Genomic DNA, 25,624 nt, shown 5'->3' on the forward strand with positions numbered 1-25,624 from the left:
CTGTGTGTTGAGGCAGCTCACTTCAATAAGGCACAGCCCTCTCTTTCCCTCTCTCTCGTTCACCCAGCTTCTGAACGTTGGCTTTGGTGTGGTTCGGGTCCAATGATGGACAGTCCGAAGTGATGGACAAGCCTGAGTTGTGGTTTTTCAATTGTGAATAAATAGGGCTACGTTTCTCTGCTCTATTCTCCCCCTTTTGTGCAATGTTTCTGGGGGACAAATGACGCTACTTATAAAAAAGCAAGAACACAAGAGAGGCTGGAGACTTGGAGTGTTATAAATCAGTCAGTCAAGCCCATTCAGTGGCTTAATTAAGAGGATGTTTGCTGAAATGGGGCTCAACGTGTATCTCATGCAATGTCTTGACGACTGATACACTGACAGAGAGAAGACACTTGAGGCAGGCCCCTCTGCTGTGTTTCAGGAGCACCAGAGGATCCAGAGGACTGTGTCTCACATGCAAAGAAAATCTCTCCCCCAGCACACACACTTTTTACGACATGTTTAATATTGTCTAGAAGACGTAACCTCTGATATTTCTACAATTTTAAAGCTGGGATGCAAGCCGTGGGCCCCCTGAAACAAAAGGACTGCAGTTTGACTCTTTCAAGTTTTACTCTGAGCTGCACGTTCTTCTACAAAAGCAAATATATTTAATATTGCTGTAAATATATTTAATATTGCTGACCAGCCTGCAAGGTGCAGTCAGCGCCATACATTGGCTTGTACCTGAGAACATACAGCTCACAGGAAAGCCTGGAATGAATCAAACTGCTGTACAACAGGAGTCTAACCAATAGCTCTGCTCTCTGATTCACAGTGCAGTTACTGCCATCCACCCTGGGCCCCAGCGCCGACCACTGCACACACGATGGCTCACACCAACGACAACACTGAGCAAATACAACAGCCAAGTCACATCAGAACAGCGCCGCACTGCTACAGTACAACAGCCACAGCACAGCAGAGGACACACAGAAACCAGAGAGGGAGAGAGAGCGGAGAGAGGAGAGGCAGGCACTGACAGAGGAGGACAGAGGGGTGAGGCAGGGGTGTGTGGACTGCATGGAGAGTGGGCGGGCTCTGCTGTCAGAGCTGGCCTCTGACTGGAGGAGAGGAGGAGGCTGTGCGTGTGTGCGAGTCAGGCGGGGGCTGAGGCAGCTGTAGGGGAGAGGCAGTATGGGAGTCTTCTGGTCCTCGTTCGAGCGTTTTTCTTCGTTGTTTTCCTTTTCTCTCTGTTTAGTTTCGAGGCGCATCACCGCAGTGGCCATCCAGAGGAATGTGCTCCGGAAATATGAAAATGGAAGATGGCAAAATACCCCAGTGAGACCTGCCCATCCGCTGGGGCCATCCAAGGTCGAGGAATGTTGCCCAAGCGTCTGGAACACCGGGATCGACTTTTCCGTCACTGCGTATGCGGGAAGGGCACGCACAACCGGCACTGGGGTCACAGAGTTGAGGGGGCGAGAGAGAGCCCCTCTCCGACCCCAGTCCCCCTGGAGAAAAGGGCTCAACCGCAGCTCCACGGCCAGGTGTGCAGAAGGTACCGTATCTCTGGCTTGACACTTCCATCCTGACTTACAGCCCACGAGAGAGCGCCGCCCTGTCTGCACACGGAGCCCCTCCAGGTCCTCACTGCTGACCACAGCAGCTGCACAGCCGCAGACTGGGACTCCACTCCGAAGGGACTCCACTCCGTTTCGTTTCAAACGGATTTCACAGTGAAGGTTCAGGAGGGATGACAACGCCAGAGCTCAACCGTTCCCGAAGAGTGCGATCGCTCCTGATGTCGTTTCCTCTCCTGAAGCACTATAAAGACCGGACGAGGTCCCCCCCTCTCCCTCACACACGCCTCCTGCACCCCTCCTGCTCCCCACCTCCCCCTGCAGCCGCCCCTGGGCCCCCCTCAGTCCGCAGGGGGTCCCAGCCTGCTCGTCCTCGGCCCTCAGCCAGGTGGGTTCAGTGGGTGGCCCTCCAGCCTTATTTCTTGTGTGTGGTGATTCCTGGTGAGATGAGGGCTAACAGGGAGAGGAGAAAACGATGGCGGCACGTCAGGGTTCAGCAGATTTCTCCTGCCAGCTGGGGGTGGAGAGGACAGATTATAGCTTTCAAGAGTGTGCGCTACTGCCGTGCAACTCTGTGCACCTGAGCGTCCGCGTCAGGCCCTGCGCCGGGCCGTCGAGTCAGGAGGCTGCTGTGCTCCCGGCGCCCCACTGAGGGGCGTCCCAGAGGTCAGGAACTGACGGCCCGGTGCAGAGGTCAGCGCCGGGCCGGACCGGCAGGTTCCTCCGCAGTGTTTTCACAAGCAGGCAAGCCGGGCCGCCGGGCCTCCGCGCTCTTCCTCCCTCGCACAGCCCACGACGTGCGCCCCTCGGCCTCTCCCCTTGCCCTCCTCTCTCTTCGCCCCTCGACCTCCCCAGCCAGCCCCTCTCCTCCTCCTCCTCCTCCGATTCCCTTTCCTCTCTCCCTCTCTCCCTCTCTCCTGCTCTCCCTCACGCCCACTCTGTTCTCCACATGCACACTTGTGATAAATCGCCGCGTTCCCACGGCAACCGCGCTCCCGCGCCGCGCCAGAGCAGAGCGCGCGCACGAGCGCCCCGGCCCTTCCTTGACGTTAACCTCTTCCTGCCCAGGGCTTCATCTGACCCCAACACACCAGACAGGGAGAGCGTGACCCCCGCCTCCCCCCGCAGAGAGTGGGGGGGCCCAGCTCTCACTGAGCGAGGCTAAAGCCCTGTGCTGCCCACAGGGGGCAGACGTGATGGAAGGGCCCCCAGTTTCCTTCTCTCCAGAGGGTCAGACACCGGACTTCTGACTCACTGGGTTCTGGGGCACCTGTCCGTGTGGAGTCTGCATGTTAGCACTGCTCCGGAGTTGAGTCCAGGCTGGGACACCTGTCTGGGTGGAGTTTGCATGTAAGCGCTGCTGACTCACGGGGCGCTGGGGACCAAGTCTGGGCTGGGGCACCTGTCCATGTGGAGTCTGCATGTTAGCCGTGTCCGCCCACCTCACAAACACATAGGTTTACGGTCTCCGGTGAGGGCAGCATGTGGAACAGGAGGAATTCAGCCGGGGAGCTGACAGAATCGCGGCAGTCAGTTGGACAGCGGAGTCGGCTCTCTGCGCAGAGGCTCCTGGGAAGGCAGTGCCGCAGTGCGCGTGCCTCTCCTGCGCAGTCCTGCGCAGCTCAGACCCCTGCGGCTGCGAGAGCTGCAGCCCTGCGCAGGGGAGGGGAAAGACCCAGAACTCCAGAGCGGGACCTGGGAAACATCCCGCTTGGGAAGACTGAGCCTGGGGAGAGAGTAAGCCACAGCCGGCCAAGACCCACGCAAAGGGTTGTGGAATGTCTTAACCGTCTCCCAGGAGGCTGAGCCATTAGTTCTGGAGAAAGCCACTCTCACTGGCGAAGAGACACCCACACGCTGATCATCACTGGAAGGAGCTACTGGCCCGGGCCTGGAGCGACAGCGGATCAGCACGCTCCCCCCCCCCTCACGCCCAGACTCCCCCCAGCTTCGCACTGAGCCCCCCAGGTCTGTGAGATGACATGACTTTATTGCTGTTGTCTTGTTCACTTCCTTCTGAAAAAGCTCCTTGCACACTGTTGCTTAAAGCAATCTTATACAGATGATGCCACTGGTTGCTCCGGTAACAGACGCAATTGCAGGCTCTTAACGAGAAAGCCCAAGTGCTGCCAAGAGGGATACAAGTTTTGTGGCTTATTTTTATCATTTGCAGCAGACATACAAATAGAGCAGAAGTAACAACAGGAGACAGGCCAGGCCTGAAGAATTCAAACTTAACGCCATAAAGAGAAACAGTGCTTGTCATCATCTACTGTATATCATTATAATATTAATAAGAAACTTTTTTCACCAAGAGGGTCGTAGGTAAGTTAAGTGAAAATGAGTGAAATGAAAGTATAGAATTAAAATGCAATTTAACCACATACAAAAAGATAAACATCTGGTGCGTGTGCCTGACAACTGCTGTGACAGAAGAGGTCTGCTCTAAAACCAGAAATGTCAATTCGCTTCTCAAGTGGAGCAGAACAGAAACCACACCTCAGCACCTCTTAAAAACCCCTGTCTTTTACTCCCCAGCTACGGCCCAGAGGGGCGCCCATTCTGATAGTTTTCCAACACAATCGTGGGGACCAGGGTCACGAGTCCTGACCCCAGTGCGGTATCTCTCCAAGGAACACCAAACACCCCAGAGGCACGTCTGCACACAAAAGTTTGTGGGAGCCCAGCTACAGTATGTTCCTGAAGCTGACACCCCGTTTCTAGAGCCAGCTGGATGGGATCCCTGGACCAATCAACTACTATCAGCCAATCTCTCCTCTCGTTAGTATCTGGTCTGATGCTCTGAGGAGATACACAGGGAACAGGAAGAGCCCCTGGTGGTAAGGCGCTATATATGGAACAGGCAGAGCAACTGGGCGGTAAGGCGCTATATAGGGAACAGAGAGCAACTGGGCTGTAATGCACTATATAGGGGTCAGGCAGAGCACTGGGGCTGTAAGGCGCTATATAGGGAACAAGCAGAGCAACTGGGCAGTAAGGCGCTATATAGGGAATGGAAAGAGCTCCTGGAAAGTCAGACGTTCTACAGTGTGTGGCTGACCTCTGCTCCTCCATCCCCTCACTCCCTGCAGACTCAGAAACCTTGACGCAGGTCAGGGTGTCAGAAAGGAGCGGTCAGAAAACACCAAATGAGCCCCCACCCATGAGACACAGCCGACACCGCACAGCTCAGCCAGTCGCTTGAAGCCCCTCGGGCACGAGCACAAGCCTTCCTCTGACCGGACACAGCGAACCCCAGCAGCCCTACGGGCATGAGGGCTGCAGGTCCACCCCGGGGGGGTGACTGGGGGAGGCGAGGGCCACCGGGAGGGGCGCGGGGGTACTTTCCCTCCCCCAGCTACTGAGGGGCGCCAGCTTCCCCCCGCCCTGAAGGGGCCAGCGAGAGCCCAGAGGCACGGTCCCATCAAGACAGAGTGGACCTGCGCCGACGTAATGACTGAGTGATTGCTGTACTGGAGAAAAACGGCACCCTGCTCCTGTACTCCTGCCATTCACACCCGCTGTGGCATTCATCTGGTCCACATCTGTATGCACACAGAAATGCTATCTATTTCAACAGGCGGCACAGCGGTGTGGAGGTGAGCACTTCAGCCTCACAAGTCCAGGGCTTGAGTCCACCTGTGCGTGTGGAGTTTGCATGGGCTTGTGTGCTCGCACAGGGTGTTCCCGTTGTCCTCTCGGTGACCTGCCGGCCAGGTCTGACTGGCTACCCCGAACTGTCCCTCTACCGGGTAGTTCCCAGCGTCACCAGTGAAATGTCTGGTTTTCTAGCCCAACAGCGACATTAGAAAACTCCGATTCGGCCTCTCCTTTCCCTCGTGCTGCTGTAGCGACACCAGCAAGAGCAGAAATCCAGGAGAAACTGCTGTATAATTAGCTAGACACTATAAACACCCACCCCTACCAACAAGTGCTTACTGGGGCTGTGGCAGCACTGTGTTACACACGTGATGTTGGATGCAGTGTGAAAGTGCTGAAGTGTTTAGCTGCAGCTCCAGCAGGCACAGGCGCAAAGGCACTGAGCTGCCAGAGGTTTTAGCAGGAAGAGAATAGTGTTGGGAGTGGGCTCAGCCACAGAAGAGCCCCCCCCAGGGGTGAGAGTGTGGGAGGGAGGGGGAGGTTCACTGGATGGAATAGCCAGAGGGGGGGAAGATTTACAGTTTCCATAGCGACCACGGCCCTCACAATAACCCTCCAACCCCCTCCGCCAGGAGGAACAGCCACCTCACTGCAGGAAGGACGATGACAGTAACAGGAACGACCGTCATCCCAGTGCTGCCAGTGACCACAGCAGCGGTCAGTGCCTGTCCCGTCTGCGGAGGTCACAAGGGTCACTGCGCAGCCGCAGCAACGCTACCCGTGACGTCATCGAAGGGCTCGCCGCCGCCGCCCCCCCCCGCACGACAGACCCCCGCTCGCCCGAGTAAATTCACGGGCACGTACACGACACAACACCCCCCACGACGGCACTTTTCTACTTTTTTCTGTTTGTGTCGGCAAGCTATCGCTTATATATCAACGACGTAGCGGGCTCAGAGAGGTCTCTTTTGGAAAAAAAAAAACAAAACAAAACAAAATCTGCCATTGATCTTCACAGCTCTAATTCTCTACGAAACCGGATCACATCTTCCCGGCCTCTAAACTCCCGAGAGCGACCAGCACCAGCCCGCAAACCTGCGCCTTCATGTTTGACCGGAGCTGGCGGGGTCATGTGACACCTGTGCGCACGCTGATTGGACACTGCCTGGAGCTGGGTTGTGTACTCGGAGGAGGACCGCGTTGCCAGGCAACTGCTAGGGCATCAGTAAGTTGGGAAGAGTGTTGTGCAGGTAAGGCCCATGAAGGACCGGACTTATTTAGTCTTCTGGCAGCGTTACAAAGCAGTTTCTCAGGGCATCAAAAACAGATCAACACAGACAGTCCCACGCTTCTGAAGTCAAGTACTGCACAACAGAAATCAGAGCAGATCGCAATGTGATAACCAGCACAAGTAAAATTAATTAAAAAAAATATTTTTCATGCAACTGTTGAAAACGGGTGGTTTATCCATTATTTCTGCACCAATTTGCTCAACGTGTTTTCCACCTCCCCTCCTTTTCCCTTTGAAAACAAGCCCAGCGGACCTCAGTCCCAGAGAATTTGATGTGTGGATTAAAGATAAAAAAGGAATAAAGAGTTACAGACCTCCCCTGGTTGGGCGTGTCCCCATCTGACCTGGGAATGAACAGAGAGAGAGAGAGAGGGGGGTCATTAGTTTAATCTCAAAACATCTGACACAGACAAAACCAATCCTGCCTCACAGCTCATTATCCCAAATGCACAGCTGGAACGAAACGCAAAAAGAGCATTGCTTTCTGATTTTCACCTCTTTTGGGAAGGGCATTTCACAGTCAGCTCGAGCTATTACGTCATTTTGTGACATTACACAAACAATATTCAGCGCACTCCGACTGTGTAACCCCAAAATGTGTCCCTTCCTGTTGTCAAGAAGCTGTAAAGAAGAATGTCCCAGGAAGACATCCCAAGAGGAACGTACATTTGGTTCCTGCAGAAATTAGCAACTGGTTTCTAGTGATCTGAACTGGTATTCATTGGTACTTTAACTGGTTTAAACTGTTCACCAGTTACCTTCTGCCAGTATCCATGCCGGCAATCTCGTGATCTTTACAAGCGATGCTGTAAGAAACCGGGTTTCCTGGGTTTGGAAACCTGCTGAACTGGATGATACTTGTCACCAGTACCTAACATGACATTTTTACTGGAATTTCCACCAGGAGAGCACAGCATAGCCCAGTATGGCAGTACAATGACACAATAGGCTCCAGCAAACACCTTACAGTAAGTAAAGCCTAATGAACCGTTAAAAGTTAAGAACTGCCTCTCAATTACTAGCTAGCGAGCACAGGCATGGTTCAGAGTAGAGCATTAACATTATTTTGGCTGATGTTTTTATTCAAAGTGACTTGCGCTTGTGCCTGTTTATACAAGTGAGCGATCTGAGATGCGTGTGCGTGTGTGTGTGCCCATGTGATCTGCACCCACAGCATTTCAGCCACAAGTCCAGAGCCCTGACAGCAGCCCAGTGCAGGGAAGAACACGACACTACAATAGAGCTCATTCTGCACAGCAAATTAGCTCCCTGCAGGCGTCCCGACTCACAGAGTTCAAGAGTCTCTTCAGAAGTAGATTTTTATTAGTAAGCAGCAGGGGGCAAATGACAACCTCAGCACAAACTGCAACAGAGAATCAGTCAGCAATGAACACACAGCAGGACAGGAGACACAGTGAGAGTCTCTCGGTAATGAACACACACACTGGGAAAGGAGACACAGTGAGAGTCTCTCAGTACTGAATGCACACAGGGAAAGGAGACACAGTGAGAGTCTCTCAGTAATGAGCACACACACTGGGAAAGGAGACACAGTGAGAGTCTCTCGGTAATTAACACACACTGGGAAAGGAGACACAGTGAAAGTCTCTCAGTAATGAACATACACACTGGGAAAAGAGACATAGTGAGGGTCTCTCGGTAATGAACACACACCGGGAAAGGAGACACAGTGAGAATCTCTCAGTACTGAATGCACACAGGGAAAGGAGACACAGTGAGAGTCTCTCAGTACTGAATGCACACCTCGAAAGGAGACACAGTGAGAATCTCTCAGTACTGAATGCACACAGGGAAAGGAGAGACAATGAGAATCAGTCAGCAATGAACACACAACAGGACAGGTGACACAGTGACAGTCTCTCAGTAATGAACACACACACAGGGAAAGGAGACACAGAAGGAAGAGAAGTAATTTAAGAATGCATGTCAAAGAAATGGAACTGTTGAATGTTTAATTTGGCGTGAAGTTCGCTGCTGCAGTTGCCAAGAGTCCACACACACAGACGCACGCGCGCACACACAGACGTGCACACGCACACACACACATGGCCTGCACTGTGGGAGGAAATAAGAGACAGAAAACTCCCACACAGAAGTTCTGCTGTACCATCACGCTCCACTCACAACCCCGGCACTCACAACCCTGGCAGGAGAACAGCAAAGCAACAGGAGACATCCAGGAACATGCCGAGGGCCAGGTCGTTCAGCAGGTTTGTGGGTTCGAAGCCCAGCTGTGCCACTCTCTCGGCACATTACCAGCCTTGGTGAGACACTGGTGAGATAATCAGGAGGACAGAGCCTTGGTGAGATCCTGGCCCTCCCTGGGCTCTGTCCTCCTGATCAGACAGAAAACCGTGGTCCTGCTGTCAGCGAGCACTGCACCTGCACTAGTTCACGGTTTAAAGCACTTCTGATAAAAAATGTCTGCTAAGCGATTTACGACTGGTGCATATCTGTCAGCCCACTGTGAGACTGAGCAGTTTCCAGCACCCAGCTCAGGGTCCTCAGATTCACACACGAGCTGGACAGGAGGGGGTGGGGGGGTTGTAAGTCTCTCTCTTGACAGCAGTCAACAGGGCTGCAAGGAGTGGCTGGAGCATCACTGGAAACACCCTTGGACCACCTTGGTGAGGGTGTAGAAACAGGAGGAATGCCCAGCCACTCCACGCAGCGCAGGTGGATAGAACAGTGCAGAAACACTTCCTTCTCAAACAGCACGGGTGACAGCACACTACCTGCCTCACTTCCTGTGCTACTCAGGAAGGGCTCCAGACATACAGGAAGGCTGCCTCCTAAGACAGTCAGGGAAACGTGTGAGCATGTGACGATCTGCCTTTCTGACATGCTGTCACTGCGGGGTGAGGCTGAGAGAGACCCCTGGAATGAGGACAGACACCCAGAAGCATCCTTGTTAGGGGACGTGTCCTCTGTGCTGACAGGGCTCTCGCTCACAAACAGGCCCTGGCAGCTGCGTGCGTTGTTGAGTGTGTGCATGTGTGTGCCTGTGCGTGTGTGTGTGAGTGTGTGCGCGTGTGTGTTTGCGCGTGTCTGCGCGTGTGCCTGCGGGTGTGAGCATATGTGTGTGTGTGCGTCTGTCTGTGTGCGGGTGTGTGCATGTGTGTGTGTCTGCATGCGCATGTGCGTGTGTGTCTGTGTGTGCTCCTGCACGCGTGCGTGTGTGTGTAGGTGTGAGCGTGTGTGTGTGCTTGCGCGTGTGAGCATGTGTGTGCGTGTGTTCCTGCGGCTGTGCGCGCGTGCACGTGAGCAGTCGTCTGCACCAGCGGGTGCTTGGTGCCTGCGCGCGTGCGCTCGGGCGTATGCGTGTGCGCGCCGCAGGGTCTGGCTCTTCTATTCTGGGAGACGGGCCGGTGTGAGGGTGGGAACAGATGTCCTCTCACAGACACTGACTGAGCCCAAAATGTCGGGACGCCCTCGTGTTCGAGATGCCTCTCCATTCTGGCACAAATACCCACTGTTCTGCCCCCAAGGTGCACATTCTGGGTAATTTAAACTCACTGCAGGAAGAGGGCTGCAGCGTTTATTCTGCCTGTCAAGAAAGGAGTCTGTATTGCGTGAGTGGCGGGATTATTAATTGGCATAGAGTTCACTTCATCGCATCTTAATATAAACCTACGAAAAAACGTCAATAGATATTAGTCGTCATCCAATTCAGATGGTAAGAATTAATTTAGCCCTGATCAGGGTAAGGAGTGAAGTACGCTGAAATCGCAGCAAAAAAAAGGACAAATTGGTCTTACAACTGTATTTGTAACGGCCATTACACTACACATATTAGTAGTAACAATTACTGTTACTATAAGACTTATTAAAAGATTACTTTTAATATTATTGCCTATTGTTAATACTATGCTATTACAATAATTACAACACCTCATATAATAATAAGTTATAGTACCTTGATAATAATATCACCATCATTATTCTTATTCTGTAACACTGTATCTATGACACAAATATCAATACTGTATCTATAACACACACCGTATCTTATAGACTGTATCCTGTCATCAGCTGACAACCTGTACGGAGAGTTTAATTGTGTTTAAATTCCTAAAGAAATATTGTCGGCTACAGCTGACACATAGCGGAACTCTGACTCGGGGGACAGTGGTGTGAAGTGAGACCTCGGGCTGTGCCGCCACGTCCCTTCCTGCGGATTCGGTGTGGCCCAGGAGGACCAGGGAGAGCCGGCACAGGAGGGGTGAGGACGGGGGACGCATTCCTTTCTACAGCTCTGGCGGAAGGACACCGATCTAATTACAGCAGCAACACTGACTCATATCTGCAGCAAAAGGGACACAAAATGACTGCGGAGCAGCCCAGAGAGGCTGAGAACTATTATCTGATCAGAGCACACAACCCTGCATCCATAACACTGTGTCCCTAAAACTGCATCTTCAACACACACTGTGCCTGCAACACGCATGTGTCTCTAAAACACACTTTGTCCACAATGGTATATCTGTGACACAAACTGTCAGCACACACTGCCTTTTTAACATACACTGTGTCTGTAACACTGTATCTATAACACACACTGTATCTGTAACACACACTAAGTCTCTAACACACTGGGTCTATAACACTTCTATTACACTGTATGACACACAGTTATCTTTACTGTATCTAAAACACACACTAGGTCTGTAACACACTGGATCTATAACACTTCTATAACACTGTATCTATAACACACACTGTATCTATAACACACACCGAGTCTGTGTCACAATGGGTCTATAACATTGTGCCTGTAACACTGGGGCTATAACACTGTATCTATAACATACACTGCATCAGTAATATTGATTCAATAACACTGCATCTGCAACATACATTAATTTGGCATTTTTACCATGCCTGCCCTCTCAAGTTAACTGAATTCCATGCGTTTACTGAGCATCTCTTTCAGTAGACTATAATAAGATGATGTCTTAAAATGGTAAAGCAGTATAACCTTAAAAATGTGAAAGCTGAATTATGCTTACCATCATAATCAGCTATGGTAACTTCCAGTACTTAAAGGAATGTCCTTCATTCAGACTGGCTGAAGGAACTGAACTTTCAGTTTTTTTACCTTCCCCTGTTTAGTCTTGGGCACACCTGACAAGTATTCAATCTCCTGGTGCTGACAAAGTCAAGGAACAGCCCGACACGAACCAGAGGGCACAAAGCAAGAACAGGAGGCACTTCCTGATGCAAAGGGTTGTGGGAGAATGGAACAAGCTACCCAGCCCTGTTGGGAATGTGACCTCACACATGCCTATAAAAGAGGCCTTTCCATTACACTGGGAGGTTCCCGGTTCACATCCTAGCTCTGCCCCATCACCCTGGGTGTGTTACTGCTCCCCCTGTGCTCTGTCCTTCAGGGGTGCTATCAAACAGAGTCCTGCTGGCAGCTTCCATGCAAAACCAGCCTCTTAGTCATCGAAGATTTGACATGTTCACCGCTTTGTGTAAAGAAAAACAGTGATCTGCCGATGTCCTGTCCCTGTCGCTCAGACTTAAAGCCTTTTTGTGCCAGACTGGCCTTTTCGTCTGACCAGCCCTCTAATTCGTATTAATAATGCTTTTTGTCACACGGCTCCAGCCTCACAGACGTAGGTAAGTTCTCCCCCAGGAGGACTGGCAAAGCTCCCACTGTGAAGCCATGTGGCTAATAGTAATTAATACAGCTCCTGGAGCATGTGTAATTAAACTCAGGTGATACTAATTAATCCCAGGCTAAACAAATGAAGCATATCGTCAACAACAGAAGAGAAAAAGGGATTGGGTATTGAAGTCGCAGACTCTGAAATTGGGATTGGAAAACTGGCAGTATAACTCGTACAATTCATGCTGGTGCTGCTAGATGCACTTCTGACCTAATGTCACCCACTCCAGTAATCTACTCTTCCATAAAAATTGCATTTGTATACTGTAGTTACTAGCGTCACTCACTGGCAAATACTCTACAGTTAAACTGCAGTGTCTCCAGTGTCACTGTCTGTACACAGTTGTACTGCAGTGTCTCACACTGGCACTGTCTGTATACAGTTGTACTGCAGTGTCTCACACTGGCACTGTCTGTATACAGTTGTACTGCAGTGTCTCACACCTACACTGTCTGTATACAGTTACACTGCAGTGTCTCACACTGACACTGTCTGTATACAGTTATACTGGAGTGTCTCCAGTGTCACTGTCTGTATACAGTTGTACCGCAGTGACTCTGGTGTCATTGTCTGTATACAGTTGTACTGCAGTGTCTCACACCTACACTGTCTGTATACAGTTACACTGCAGTGTCTCACACTGACACTGTCTGTATACAGTTATACTGTAATGTCTCCAGTGTCACTGTCTGTATACAGTTGTACTGCAGTGTCTCACACTGACACTGTCTGTATACAGTTACACTGCAGTGTCTCACACTGACACTGTCTGTACACAGTTGTACTGCAGTACAGTGTCAGTGCAGTTGTACTGCAGTGTCTCACACTGACACTGTCTGTTCACAGTTGTACTGCAGTGTCCCACACTGACACTGTCTGTACACAGTTGTACTGCAGTACAGACAGTGTCAGTGCAGTTGTACTGCAGTGTCTCACACTGACACTGTCTGTTCACAGTTGTACTGCAGTGTCTCACACTGACACTGTCTGTATACAGTTGTACTGCGGTGTCTACAGCACACAAATGCAGGTCCCAGGAGGCAGTGGGCCACTGTTCCTTTTCCACTGGGGTAACACTGGTTCAGCATTTGCAAACAGCACTGAAGCAACACAGAGAAACGTGACCCACTGTTTCTTCAATAACAGGAAGGCTGTTTCTTCTAAAGACAGCCCTGCATATTTACTCACACTGCCTGACAGGATGTGCTGGGGGGGCTGACATCATTATCAGAGCAGGGGTCGCGGCAGTGTGATCATTATCCACGGAATGGAGGGCTGGAGATCGGGAGGAGAGAGAGTGGAGAGGTGGGAGGAGAGAGGGGCTCTTTGTTTAAGGACATCAATCTCTGAACAGGCCGGGGGACTGATTCATGACACTGGCAGCTACAGGGAGACAGAGGTGGGGAGGGGGACACGGAGGAGGGGGAGAGAGGTGGAAACGGAAAGACAGAGACATGAAGAGCAGGAGACAGAGACGGCAGAAATGACCAAGCCCTCGCAGCTGTCCATCCTTCCGACTGGACGCGACGCGGAGACTGATCGCCCTCGCTGTACCGTCCACCTCCCTGTCCTGCTCTTTCCTCCTCTCGCCCATCGTTCCCGTATTTGACATTCTGTGCAGCTTCCTCTCTCAGCCACCTCCTCCAAACCGGTCTCTTCACTCTCTCGCTCTCTCCATCGATACCTCTGTACATTCATTTCTTTTCATCCCTCCACCCCCTCTTAACCTTCTCCTCATCCCCCACTCTTTCTGCGTCTCTGTCTCTCTCCTCCACTCTCTCTGTCCCTCTTCCACTCATTTGAATGAATCGCTATTCTTTCAAGTGGAGCACTAATTTACTTGTTTGTTTCTCGGGGAAAAAAAAAATGCGGTTTGAGATAAAAAGATCAATTAAAAATTAGGCTAATTCCATTTAGTGGGAGCCTCCCAGACCCGGAATATGCAGACAGGGAACAGTGGTTTGGCGCTGGTGCTCAGACTAGACAACCGCATCAGCTTAAGTGGGACAGAGCCGCAGTTTCGACAGATAACAGATGTGTGTGTACAGACAGGAGGGGTGCCCAGATCTGGGGCACATCTGAGGACTACAGCACCCCAGATCATCTTCGAATGAGAGCTAGGCTCCCAGGCTCCTGAGGAAGTCACTCCACAGAGCCAACAAATCAATACGTCAATACGAAACCCAGGACAGCTCCTGCATTCGTGTCAGCTGAAATCAATAACCCACTGGGGCTCAGGTTCCCAGCCCCATGCCCTGGGGGCAGGGCTCTCTGAGGAAATACCATGTGTGTGGTCATGCTCCCACAATGCTCTGGGGCTGTCCACTTTATCCTGCTTCCTAGGACAGGGGGGAACTTGCTGGTGTCTCAGAGAGACCAGTACCATACTACATGACCTCGTGAGAGGAATGCAGTAAAGCTGTTCATAGCTGCATATCAATTCTCAGAGAAAGAGAAGTATCCTCCTTCAGCAACAGTTCCTTGCTTAGAATAATAGTATGTCAAACTCTGTACACATCTGGCAGCTGTATGGCTTTATAATCATATACAGCATATAAATGACTTTGTATTCAATACTCCTAGAAAGTGGCAGACAATTCTAGTGCAGGCGTCTCCAACCCTGATCCCATTAGAGCCCCAATCCAGTTATTCTAAGTGGCCACCCTAAATCACCTGTTACTTAGGGAGTAGGAACACTTTTTTAGGCAAATTGATCAAGTCGCAAGTACTGTAATATTTCAACGCAGGGAACACTGGTCCATTGAGGACTGAAGGATATTGTGCTTTTTGTTCCACATAGTGTCTAAAGCACTTAATTGAGCATGACACCTGTTACATGTTTAACTGGTCACAGTTAAATTGCTCCAGGCCTTTAGATATTGACGATTTAAACGCTACATATGAAACTCACTGGTGCAGCCCTGTTCTTAAGGCACGTGGTGTGGATATACGTTCTGTGACAGGATGCACTTCATTACTTTCCTGTGTCCTAGCCTGCTCCCCCTCCAGAACTCACCCCTCTATATCTGCCCCACGCTCTCCTGCCCCTGCCCCTCCCGCGAGGGCAAGCGGGGCAAGTACTTAAAATATCAACGAAATCAACACCCCAGAATCACACCGGAGCCGGCGGTGAGACAGGCAACCAAGGGCACAAGAGACACATCGGGAAGATTCGTTTACGACTGCGATCGGGGGGGGGGGGGGGCACGTCTGTGCGCTAAGGGTTGCAGGGGTCTGAAACAAGTTACCCCGCTGGAAGAAGAGCCGCTGGGATCCTTCCTGAAGAGGCCGGACCAACAACCTCCAAGCCAACCACGAGCAAGACGAGCCAAGTGATGCCCCTTTCGTATATTCTCCTGCTCCCTGGTGAGGTGCCCTTGGGAAGCAGCCCCCACCTCCTCGACACTCCCCAGCTCACTCTGACAGTGCTGGGCCCTCCTGATGACCCCCGCTGTGCCCCTGCGCCACACGTTATCGCTGCATTTGTGTTCGCACTCCAGCTGTGTATGTGTGTGCCTGCCTAGCTTTCTGGACCATGTGGGCGTATGACACTTCAATGATTTGTAATCACGGAATCAAAATGCACCGGATATATCCCCTGCAAGCCTCATCATTCATCTCGGATAAAGACGTCAGCCACAACGCATAAATAATGCTAACCAAACGCACTGACAAAGGCACAGGTGGAAACTTCGTGGGGGTGGATTTAAAACCAAGAACAGGAGGCAGCGCGTCTTTACCCAAAGGGAGGTGGGGGCGTGGAACAAGCTGCCCAGCCGTGTTGTTGAAGCCGATGCCCTGGGTTATTTCAAGAAACAGCTGGGTGAGATCCTGGATCAATTATTAATGACCACACAGGCTCGAAGGGCTGACTGGCCTCTTCTCATTCTTTAAACCTTCTCATGTTCTTAACCGACAAACAGAAGCCGCTAACGAGCCGCAGTCTGAACTGCGTGCACTGAGCCAGCACACACAGCTTACAGTCAACAGCGGCTGAGACAGGGTGCTTTTTTTCAGGAGCCAGGAACAGTAATTCTCACAGCGCCCGTTAATGAATCGCACCCTGGCAGGGGCCGGTCAGCGGAGGAGAGATGGCCGGCCCCCTGCTGGCCAGTGACGCTCTCCTCCCCGCCCCCCTCCATCCCCTCTTCACCTGACCCGAGCGCCAGGCCGCGCAGGTGCGGCGGAGGGGGAGGAGCGCGCGCACGCTGACACGCCATCTGTCCGCTCCGAGGAGGGCGAGCGCGGGAGGGAGAGAGGGGGGCAGCGGGGCGCTGGCTCAGGAGGGCTGATGGGAGAGAGGAGGTGGGCTGGAACGACACACGCACAGCGGACTGCCTTTAAAAACATTTGGCCGCTTTCCACAGACGCAGCGGGAGAGGGGGCGAGCAGGAGGGCTAAAGGGACAGAGAGGCAGAGGCAGCGGGCCGAGGGAGGGAGAGGTGGGCCTGGCGAGGGCAAGAGAAAACGAGGGAGAGGTATTTGCTCTGTGGGAACCCCAAACACTCCTCGCTCCTCACACCCCTCACTCCTCATACACACACCTCACTCCTCACACACTGCACACCCCACACACTGCACACCCCACACACACACCTCACTCCTCACACACTGCACACCTCACACACACACACCACATACACTCCTCACACACTGCACACCCCACACACACACCTCACTCCTCACACACTGCACACCTCACACACACACACCACATACACTCCTCACACTCCTAATTCCTCACACACACCACACTTCTCGCTTCACACCACACACACTCCTCACTGCTCACACACAACACACACATCATCATACACTCCTCACCCGTCACACTCCTCACACACACTCCTCACACACCACACACACACCTCACTCCTCACACACCACACACACACCTCACTCCTCACACTCGGCACACCCCACACACACACCTCACTCCTCACACCCCACACACACACCTCACTCCTCACACACCACACACACACCTCACTCCTCACACACCACACACACACCTCACTCCTCACACTCGGCACACCCCACACACACACCTCACTCCTCACACACCACACACACACCTCACTCCTCACACACCACACACACACCTCACTCCTCACACACCACACTCCTTGCTCCTCACACACCACACACACCACACACACACCTCACTCCTCACACTCGGCACACCCCACACACACACCTCACTCCTCACACACCACACACACACCTCACTCCTCACACACCACACTCCTTGCTCCTCACACACTGCACACCCCACACACACCTCACTCCTCACACACCACACTCCTTGCTCCTCACACACACACACACCACACACACACCCACCCCACGCTCTCTGTCACTGTGCTCCTGTTTAACAATATTTCTCGCAGTTAAGAAACTGGTGAACAGCCTTGTTTCGGACACTTGGCAGCTCTGCTTCTGTCTGTAAGTATATGCCAGTATACTATTATTATGCAACGGGAGTCCTACTACCTCCCTGCACCAGCACAGAGCAGTAATGAAGCAGCAGCAGATTTTCAGGGGGGTTGAAGCTTACTGACAGTTGCTGCGGAAGACAAGCTAAACTTAAATAATTGCCCAGAAACCCCAGGTTCCCCTGCTCAGCCTTGGGCACGAGCCAGCACAGTGGGTCTTTTGATTTCATGCTTGCTTCCTCGTATTAAGTAGATTTGCATAGACAGATGTGCGCGGTTAAAACAAGCCTGAAATCTATTTTATCCTTCACCTGCCCAGTTTCTCTTTCTACAGGCTCGTGGTCAAACAGGTGAAATGCCCAGGGAATGAAGAACTCTGCCTTGTTCTCTTCACCTTGACTCCATTTCGCAAGCACTGTCGGTCCCAGAGCCATCCCTAAACACTTGTGCGTGGATCTGTGTGGCACAGGAGCTTTCCCATCAAAAGCAGAGCCGGACAATTTGTTCTGCAATGTGCTCCCACACAGCTCTCTCACCCTCCCTTTAAAGAGGAGCAGCCTCCTATTCTCCAGCCTCGTTCCACTTGTATTTAATTTCCATTAATACATTAATTAAAGAAGCACAGCGTCCCACTTGGTTCCCTGCCGCAGTTCCTCCTCTCTCCCTCATCTCATCTCCTCCTCTCCCCTCCCTCTCTCACCGTTTCCATCTCAAACTAAGCGCCGACACAAAGCTCCCCAGCTGAAGAAACCGGAAAATTGGAAGAGCTGAAAAGTGCCGGATGACGGGAGCTCGACTCAGCCAGTCTCGGCTTCGCCAGGTGCCTCAGTAGCTCAGTGAGCCCAGGACCTTATCCAGGCACTTCCAGAGGGATCCCACCCTCAGCACAGAGAGAGTACGGACCTGGGACAATCCTAATGTTCCCGGGCAGGTTCGTAAAACCTTTACATTGGGAAAGGAGGAGAACCGACTACCAGCGTTAGAGAGTACAACCAATACGTTCCAGCGACCTCTGACAACCCCTGAACAGAACGACCGTCATTCTGTCAACAGCTCTATAGAAAAACCCACTTTTTATTTAAAAAAAATAAAGTTCAAAACCTTCACAGATGTGAAACCAAAACAGCACAAATTACACACTAATAATCACTCAATAGTGCACACAAATATATACTCACACACACGCACTCTTACACATACCATGACTTAGCCAGTCACAAGCATATACACTCAGTCACACAAGCTGAAACACAACAGACACATATTCGGTCTCACACACTGCTGCACAAGCATTTAGTCTCTCATACACATACGCACACCTAAAAATGCAGTCACACACTCAGACACACATAAGCTCTCGTACAAATATACATACATGTAGGTTCACTCCCACACAGTGACTTACACACCCTTACATACACTCACTTATCTGAGCAGTCACACACTTTCACTCTTCGACCACAATCGTCACTCACACAATCACGCACGTACAAACACATTCACACACACTCGCTCTCTTCCCAGCGGGAAAGGGGACAGTGATGTCCCGCAGCTCGCTGGAGAGACAGCTGGACCCACAGCCGGGCACGGTGCTGGGAACCGATGTCACCGTCTCCGACAGCGACGCCTGTCTCCGCCTCTCAGCCCATCTCCAGCACAGTCTCCACACAACCTTCTAACATGAAACCTCCAGCAGGTTAATACTGCTCCTGCAGACACCACGGTGCTGGACACTGTGGAGGCCAGTCTGTCCAACCACAGCGCAGGGGAGCACACACACGCATGCACACACACAAGCACACACACGCACACAGGCACACACACACACACGCACATGCACATGCATGCACATGCATGCACACACACAAGCACACACACGCACACACACACACGCACACAGGCACGCACACACACACACACACACACACACACACACACACACACAGGCACGCACACACACACACGTGCACACACATACACACGCACACAGGCACACACACACACGCACACGCATGCACACACATACACTTGCACAAACGCACATATGCACACACACATCTCGCCCATTCCAGGCTCTCTCCACTCCACCCCCTCCTCCAGTGGCTCTCAGCTGTTTACACCTCAATCCCCTGTCTGTGTGAAGTGTTGTGCTTTCTGCTTGCTTTTCTAGTACGTCTAAAAATAAAGACAGTCTTCTCAGCCTTGATGGAGATTAGATTGAACTCACTCTTCACAGCTGAAGACGTACAGACAAAAGCAACTAAATGCCAGATCAGCTGCCAGTGTCTGTGTCCCGTACTGGACTGATACCCCACTCCCGGTGTCTGTGTCCCATACTGGACTGATACCCCACTCCCAGTGTCTGTGTCCCGTACTGGACTGATACCCCACTCCCGGTGTCTGTGTCCCATACTGGACTGATACCCCACTCCCGGTGTCTGTGTCCTGTACTGGACTGATACCCCACTCCCGGTGTCTGTGTCCCATACTGGACTGATACCCCACTCCCAGTGTCTGTGTCCTGTACTGGACTGATACCCCACTCCCAGTGTCTGTGTCCAGTACTGGACTGATACCCCACTCCCGGTGTCTGTGTCCCATACTGGACTGATACCCCACTCCCAGTGTCTGTGTCCAGTACTGGACTGATACCCCACTCCCAGTGTCTGTGTCCCGTACTGGACTGATACCCCACTCCCAGTGTCTGTGTCCTGTACTGGACTGATACCCCACTCCCAGTGTCTGTGTCCTGTACTGGACTGATACCCCACTCCCGGTGTCTGTGTCCCATACTGGACTGATACCCCACTCCCGGTGTCTGTGTCCTGTACTGGACTGATACCCCACTCCCAGTGTCTGTGTCCAGTACTGGACTGATACCCCACTCCCAGTGTCTGTGTCCAGTACTGGACTGATACCCCACTCCCAGTGTCTGTGTCCTGTACTGGACTGATACCCAACTCCCAGTGTCTGTGTCCAGTATTGGACTGATACCCCACTCCCAGTGTCTGTGTCCCATCCTGGACTCATACCGACCCCAAGTCAAGTACAAAAGCAACAGAAATTTTAAATCCCATACAATATTCATAAAGTCAACCATAATGACTCAAATCAAGACCCAAGTACATGTAAGCACATAAAGAAAGCATTGAGAATATCTTGACACAGAGGGAGGGGTTTCTGGAACGAACACCCAGATAAAGCCAACAAACAGGACGAGCTGAATGGCCTTCCATCCAATATGAACCCGTCAATAGAGGAGCAGGATCTGGCTCTGTGCAGATTCAGCCACTGCGAGCTCAGTGCACTCAGCAGGGCAGTGCTGGGTCTGCCCTGCAGAGCAGACTGGCTGCTACAGTTTTCGAACCCTTTTATACAGTAGAGCCTCATGTGCCGCCTTTCAGAACAGGTCCGTGGGCTTCAGGCTCCGGTCGTTTTCACCCTGTTCCCTGAAGATGACCACTTTTACCCTTAACAACCTCGTTAGGCGCAAACCAATTCCTGCTGTTTTTACAAAGTCAGTTCTTATCAGTACTTCAGCAGACCGTGGGGCAGTTTGTTGAATGACACAGAGCCGCAAAGCCATGTTCCCACTACCTCTACAGCCCTGAATTTGTGCCGATATACGAGGCCACTTAAACAGCGCTTCTCTGTTTGGATCATCGCTCGCTCGAGTCCGCAGGATGCCACTGGCCAGTGGGGACCAGGACTCCCCAAGGGCTGATGCACACTGACGGGACAGTATCAGGGCATCCTCAGTCTACCCTGAAAAGAGACCCTGGGGGCCCTTGTGTGAGGGCGGTCGGAGGAACACGTCACTGACGCGTGAACGTCTGTGGGGGAGCCCTGGGGGGGGCAGCGTTCTCCCGAGCTGGCATGAAATATGAGCGGGGTAACGTCTGACAGCTCCAAACCAGCAAGAAGATACAGGAAGAAGAATCGCTTCAACCCAAATGAAAGATTTGTTTTTCATTTTCTAACCACTGCTTCCAGTTCAGGGGTGCGGGGGAGCCAGAGCCTATCCCAGCAGGCAATGGGAGGCAGGCGGGGTACACCCCGGATGGGACGCCAGTCCATCGCATGGGAAACACACACAGACGCTCACAATCTCACACCTAGGGCCAGCTTTCCCAGCTGTCAGTCTCTGGACTGTGGGACCAGTGGCGTAATGGACAAGGCGTCTGACTTTGGAGCAGAAGATTCTAGCGTCAGATCCTGGCTGGCTCGTGTGAAGAACATCTCGCACCCTTAAGATAGGCTGTACAAGAAGAGAATGAGGTCTTGGCGTCTCAATCGTGGGGCCTGGAAAAAATGAATCCCTGTCTTTGGACTGTGGGAGGAAACTGGAGCATCCAGAGGAAACTCCCATGAACATGCAAACTCCATGCAGACAGCACCCCAGGTCCGGAACTGAATACAGGGCACCGGCACTGCTAACTGCTGTGCCACCATGCTGCCCACGAACGACATTATTTTACATCTTTTTGCACCTCTGTTTAACCCTCTCCTGTATCCATCACCTCCACAGGTGCTCTTGCAGGTGGAGTCCGGCTGGGGGCAGCGACAGGAGGGGCCACAGGTGCCTGAAAATTAGCCCCATCCACCCCAGAGCACTGGCCCAATTCACTGGGCCCAGAATCCTCTCCTCACACACGTTGCCTTGGTTTCACGATGACTTTGTTTGAAGATGAGATTATTTTAACCAGAAGGGGAATGGGAGAACATTCATCGCGCAGCTAAAAAAAACACCTTCAATTTCTTTTTGTTAATACGGCTATATAGGATATTTAATGAACCTAAGGGGTTAAAGTTGCAGCTACGACTGGGGATTTCAAACGCAGCTCTGAGTCGGTGCCTATTAGAAAATGCAAGCCCTAAGAGGAAGAAAAACCACCTCATTTATTAGAGCAAACAGGAGGCTTGGGCTTATTGCAATTTGAAAAAAAAAAAACTTATTTAACTTGCAGGGTCTCTCTCTTACTGTATCTCACCCACACACTCACTCTCTCTCTCTGGCATGTTAAACAGATCTCCTACACAGAAAGCACTGCCTTCCTGCACCAATGCACACACACATACACACAGATGCACAAACACAGCAGGATTGCTGTAAAATATCCTGTAGAATCCCCTCAGGAATTCCACAGGGACGATCTTTCAGGTCTCTTTTTTGGTAACGTGAAAAATAACAGATTGATTTTCTTGCAGGAAAATCTGTGAGGATTTCTGGCACGAGAATCTTTCTGCAAGTCCTGCAGGATTTTCTGCCAGCGCTGTGCAGGACTGGCTGTTTTTTTTTACGGGCACGTTCACAAAAAATGCCTACAGTTTACACCCCCCACTGCGGAAGGTGTAGATACGCTGGCGGAAATCCAGTCGATTCTGCCCCCCTAGGCCCAGACAGCTCCCCCTGAATTACCCCTCCACCCCCCCACCGTGGCTTCACTCACACCTGACCCTGCTCAGACTTCCAGCCATCGGCCAGACCATGCAGGACTTTTTCATCCAGCTTCTTCCCATTTCTGCTGGTTCCCAGCATGCCCTCCCGGGACTCCCAGCATGCCCTGTGCTGTACTGCAGACTATCTGGCACACTGAGTTCTGGTAGGAACAGTTCATAAGTGTAGGGCAGCACAAGGCCAATGTCTTTTATCAAATTAGACGATAAAACCTTTACAGAATTATCATGGTCTAATTCCATGGCAGCACAGTAAAGCTTCTCCATATGACAATTCCTCCAAACCTAAACTTGTCTAGTTGCTGCTGGCTGAGACATCAGAAGGAAGTGCTGAAGGCTGGGATTTTTTTTAAGCGTTTCAGCGCCTAGCTCTTCTGCTCTGATGACAAGGGGCCAGAACTGCACAGCTCTGCACCAAGAGAGAAAGTGTGCTCTGTGGTTTTTTTTCTGCCCACAGAGGATTCGAAGCTGCCGGTACTGCAGCAAAAGAGCATCATGGGTCTTTATTATTATTTGAAGGTAATTATTATTATTAATTATGGGTCTGAACACTGCTGGGTGTGGCAGACAGCACTGTCTCATCTAACAGTAGGTGGGATGGGCCGCACCTCCCTGAAGTCTGATCCCATCAGATCTCAGAAGCTAAGCCAGCCTGGGCCTGGTTCGTACTCAGATGGAAGACCTCCAAGAAAGTCGTGCTTCTATTGCAAGTGGTGTACGTACACCAGTAGGTGGCACTATTCCATCTGGACCAGAATTCCCAAACTAATGCTCAAATAGGGTGACACTGTGCTGTAGGAGACTATATCCTGCAAATGAGACATTAAACCGATGCCCTGACTAGACAACATAATCATTGAAGATACCATGACACTGTTCATAAGGGAAGGGGTGTTCACTCCGGCTCCTGGGAGTGAGAGTAGGGGTTCCTGATAAATGCACTTCTGGTACCCTAAAAGCTCCCCCTGAATTCAGCTGGGGAAGTAATTTCTCACTCCTGCGCCCTGATCTGGATCTGCTGTGCAGAACGGCAGCTGTGATGTGATGTGAAAGTGCGATGTGAAGCAGAGTCCTCTGAGGTGTAAAGTGCTTCATTCTAACTGTGGAGGCACACAGAACAGCAGAGATAATCCTATTGGAAGCAGTCTGGGATGGGATGGTTCTCTTCACCATCAGAGGACACTGAAGGCGCCTGTCTAAGTCAATGAAGTCCATCTTAGTTAATGGCTGTTAATAGGAACATGATCCCAAAATCTCATCCGGGATTTTCCCGAAAGGTGGGAATCAGCAACTTGTCCTGAATGTTTTATCCTGACAATTACTTTCACTACACCTGGTGTTTGAGACCTGCTCTCTATAAAACACCCTCATTGATGGTTTTCAGAAAACGGCAGCTTTGAAGGAGCTACAGACCATATGTTAGCATTATTTCATTAACCAGATAAAGCCTTCAAAACAATTAGGATATCTGCTTATATCTTGCACATATTTTCCAAAATCTAAAATCTCATCATTATAAATTAATCTAGACGTTTTTGCCTTTTGATTTTGAAGAGCAGATCGTAGCTGTCATTTTCTGGGATTTGACTGAACAGCTCACACAAAGAAAAGACAAGTTTACTACAAAAAATGAGCTTGTTCGTCTGTGGGAAAATCAACTTCCAGGGAACAAATTCGACTTTCAAAACGAAAGACGGTTTGGCACTCTCTTGAGATCATTCTGTTGTGGACCCGAAAAGTCCTCCCCACGAGCTTGTTCCCAGACCGGACGACAGGGCGGACTGAAACTGCACACGTTCACACTTTAAACTAGAGTTCACTAGTTAGAGCTGCACGATTATCTGGTTTCAGGGCATAAAAGACCATATAAAAACAACGCACAGGAAAAGACAATACAGCAATTTTCCTGTGTACGAGTGTCGGGCATTTCTGATGTGAACAAGCGAAATGACCGTTTGAGTTAAAAAACAGCTTTGCTCCTCATTAGAATCGATACAGAGTGAAAACACTGCAACATAAGGAAACCCTTTCCTCTCTCACACCAGGTCCTTTCATTTCTCTCCATGACATGGCTGATGCTTAAAAACCTTTAAATCTGTAACCCCTAGTTCACCAGGGCTCCATTAACAACACCGAATTCACACTGGCTCGTAACAGCCACCGGTGAGTCACAGCGCTTGGGATTCGCAAGACGTTTTCCAGCCCATCTGGGAGTGAAACTCCCACTGCATACCGCTTAGACCCAGTTCAGCTTTCACAAGCTGAGGGCTCTAGCTCAGATTTGCTGTGATAAAAAACAAAAGGGGCAAATACTGTATGTACCGTACTGTATTAGCAGTACTTTAACATTGCCTGCCTAGGTACAGTACGTACATGAACCCACATATGGTTAACAAGCTCGAAATCTCCAGCAACTGGTACTGGCTTATGTACAAGAGCCACGCAGCTTGTAAAACCTGGAACGGCTCAGACTGCTGTGCAGTGGGAGTCTTACTTCCAACCCTCTAACAATCAAGCAAACAGCGCATTCACAATCGCATGGACAAACTCTCTGAATGTGACAATCCCCAGTAAAACACA

General features: G+C 51.1%; 1 protein-coding gene across 2 annotated transcripts in view; it reads right to left on the bottom strand.

The window, feature by feature from the left end:
- The window catches only part of LOC107077936 (IQ motif and SEC7 domain-containing protein 2-like), a 91,786-nt gene that overhangs the window by 61,739 nt on the left and 4,423 nt on the right, over positions 1 to 25,624 (bottom strand). For both annotated transcript variants that reach the window (XM_069183982.1, XM_069184010.1), the window contains exon 2: positions 6,771 to 6,800. In XM_069183982.1, the coding sequence (XP_069040083.1) occupies positions 6,771 to 6,800 (30 nt within the window). The remainder of the gene's footprint in view (positions 1 to 6,770; positions 6,801 to 25,624) is intronic.

The sequence above is a fragment of the Lepisosteus oculatus genome, chromosome 2 (genome assembly GCF_040954835.1).
Source record: "Lepisosteus oculatus isolate fLepOcu1 chromosome 2, fLepOcu1.hap2, whole genome shotgun sequence".
Classification (NCBI taxonomy): Eukaryota; Metazoa; Chordata; class Actinopteri; order Semionotiformes; family Lepisosteidae; genus Lepisosteus; species Lepisosteus oculatus.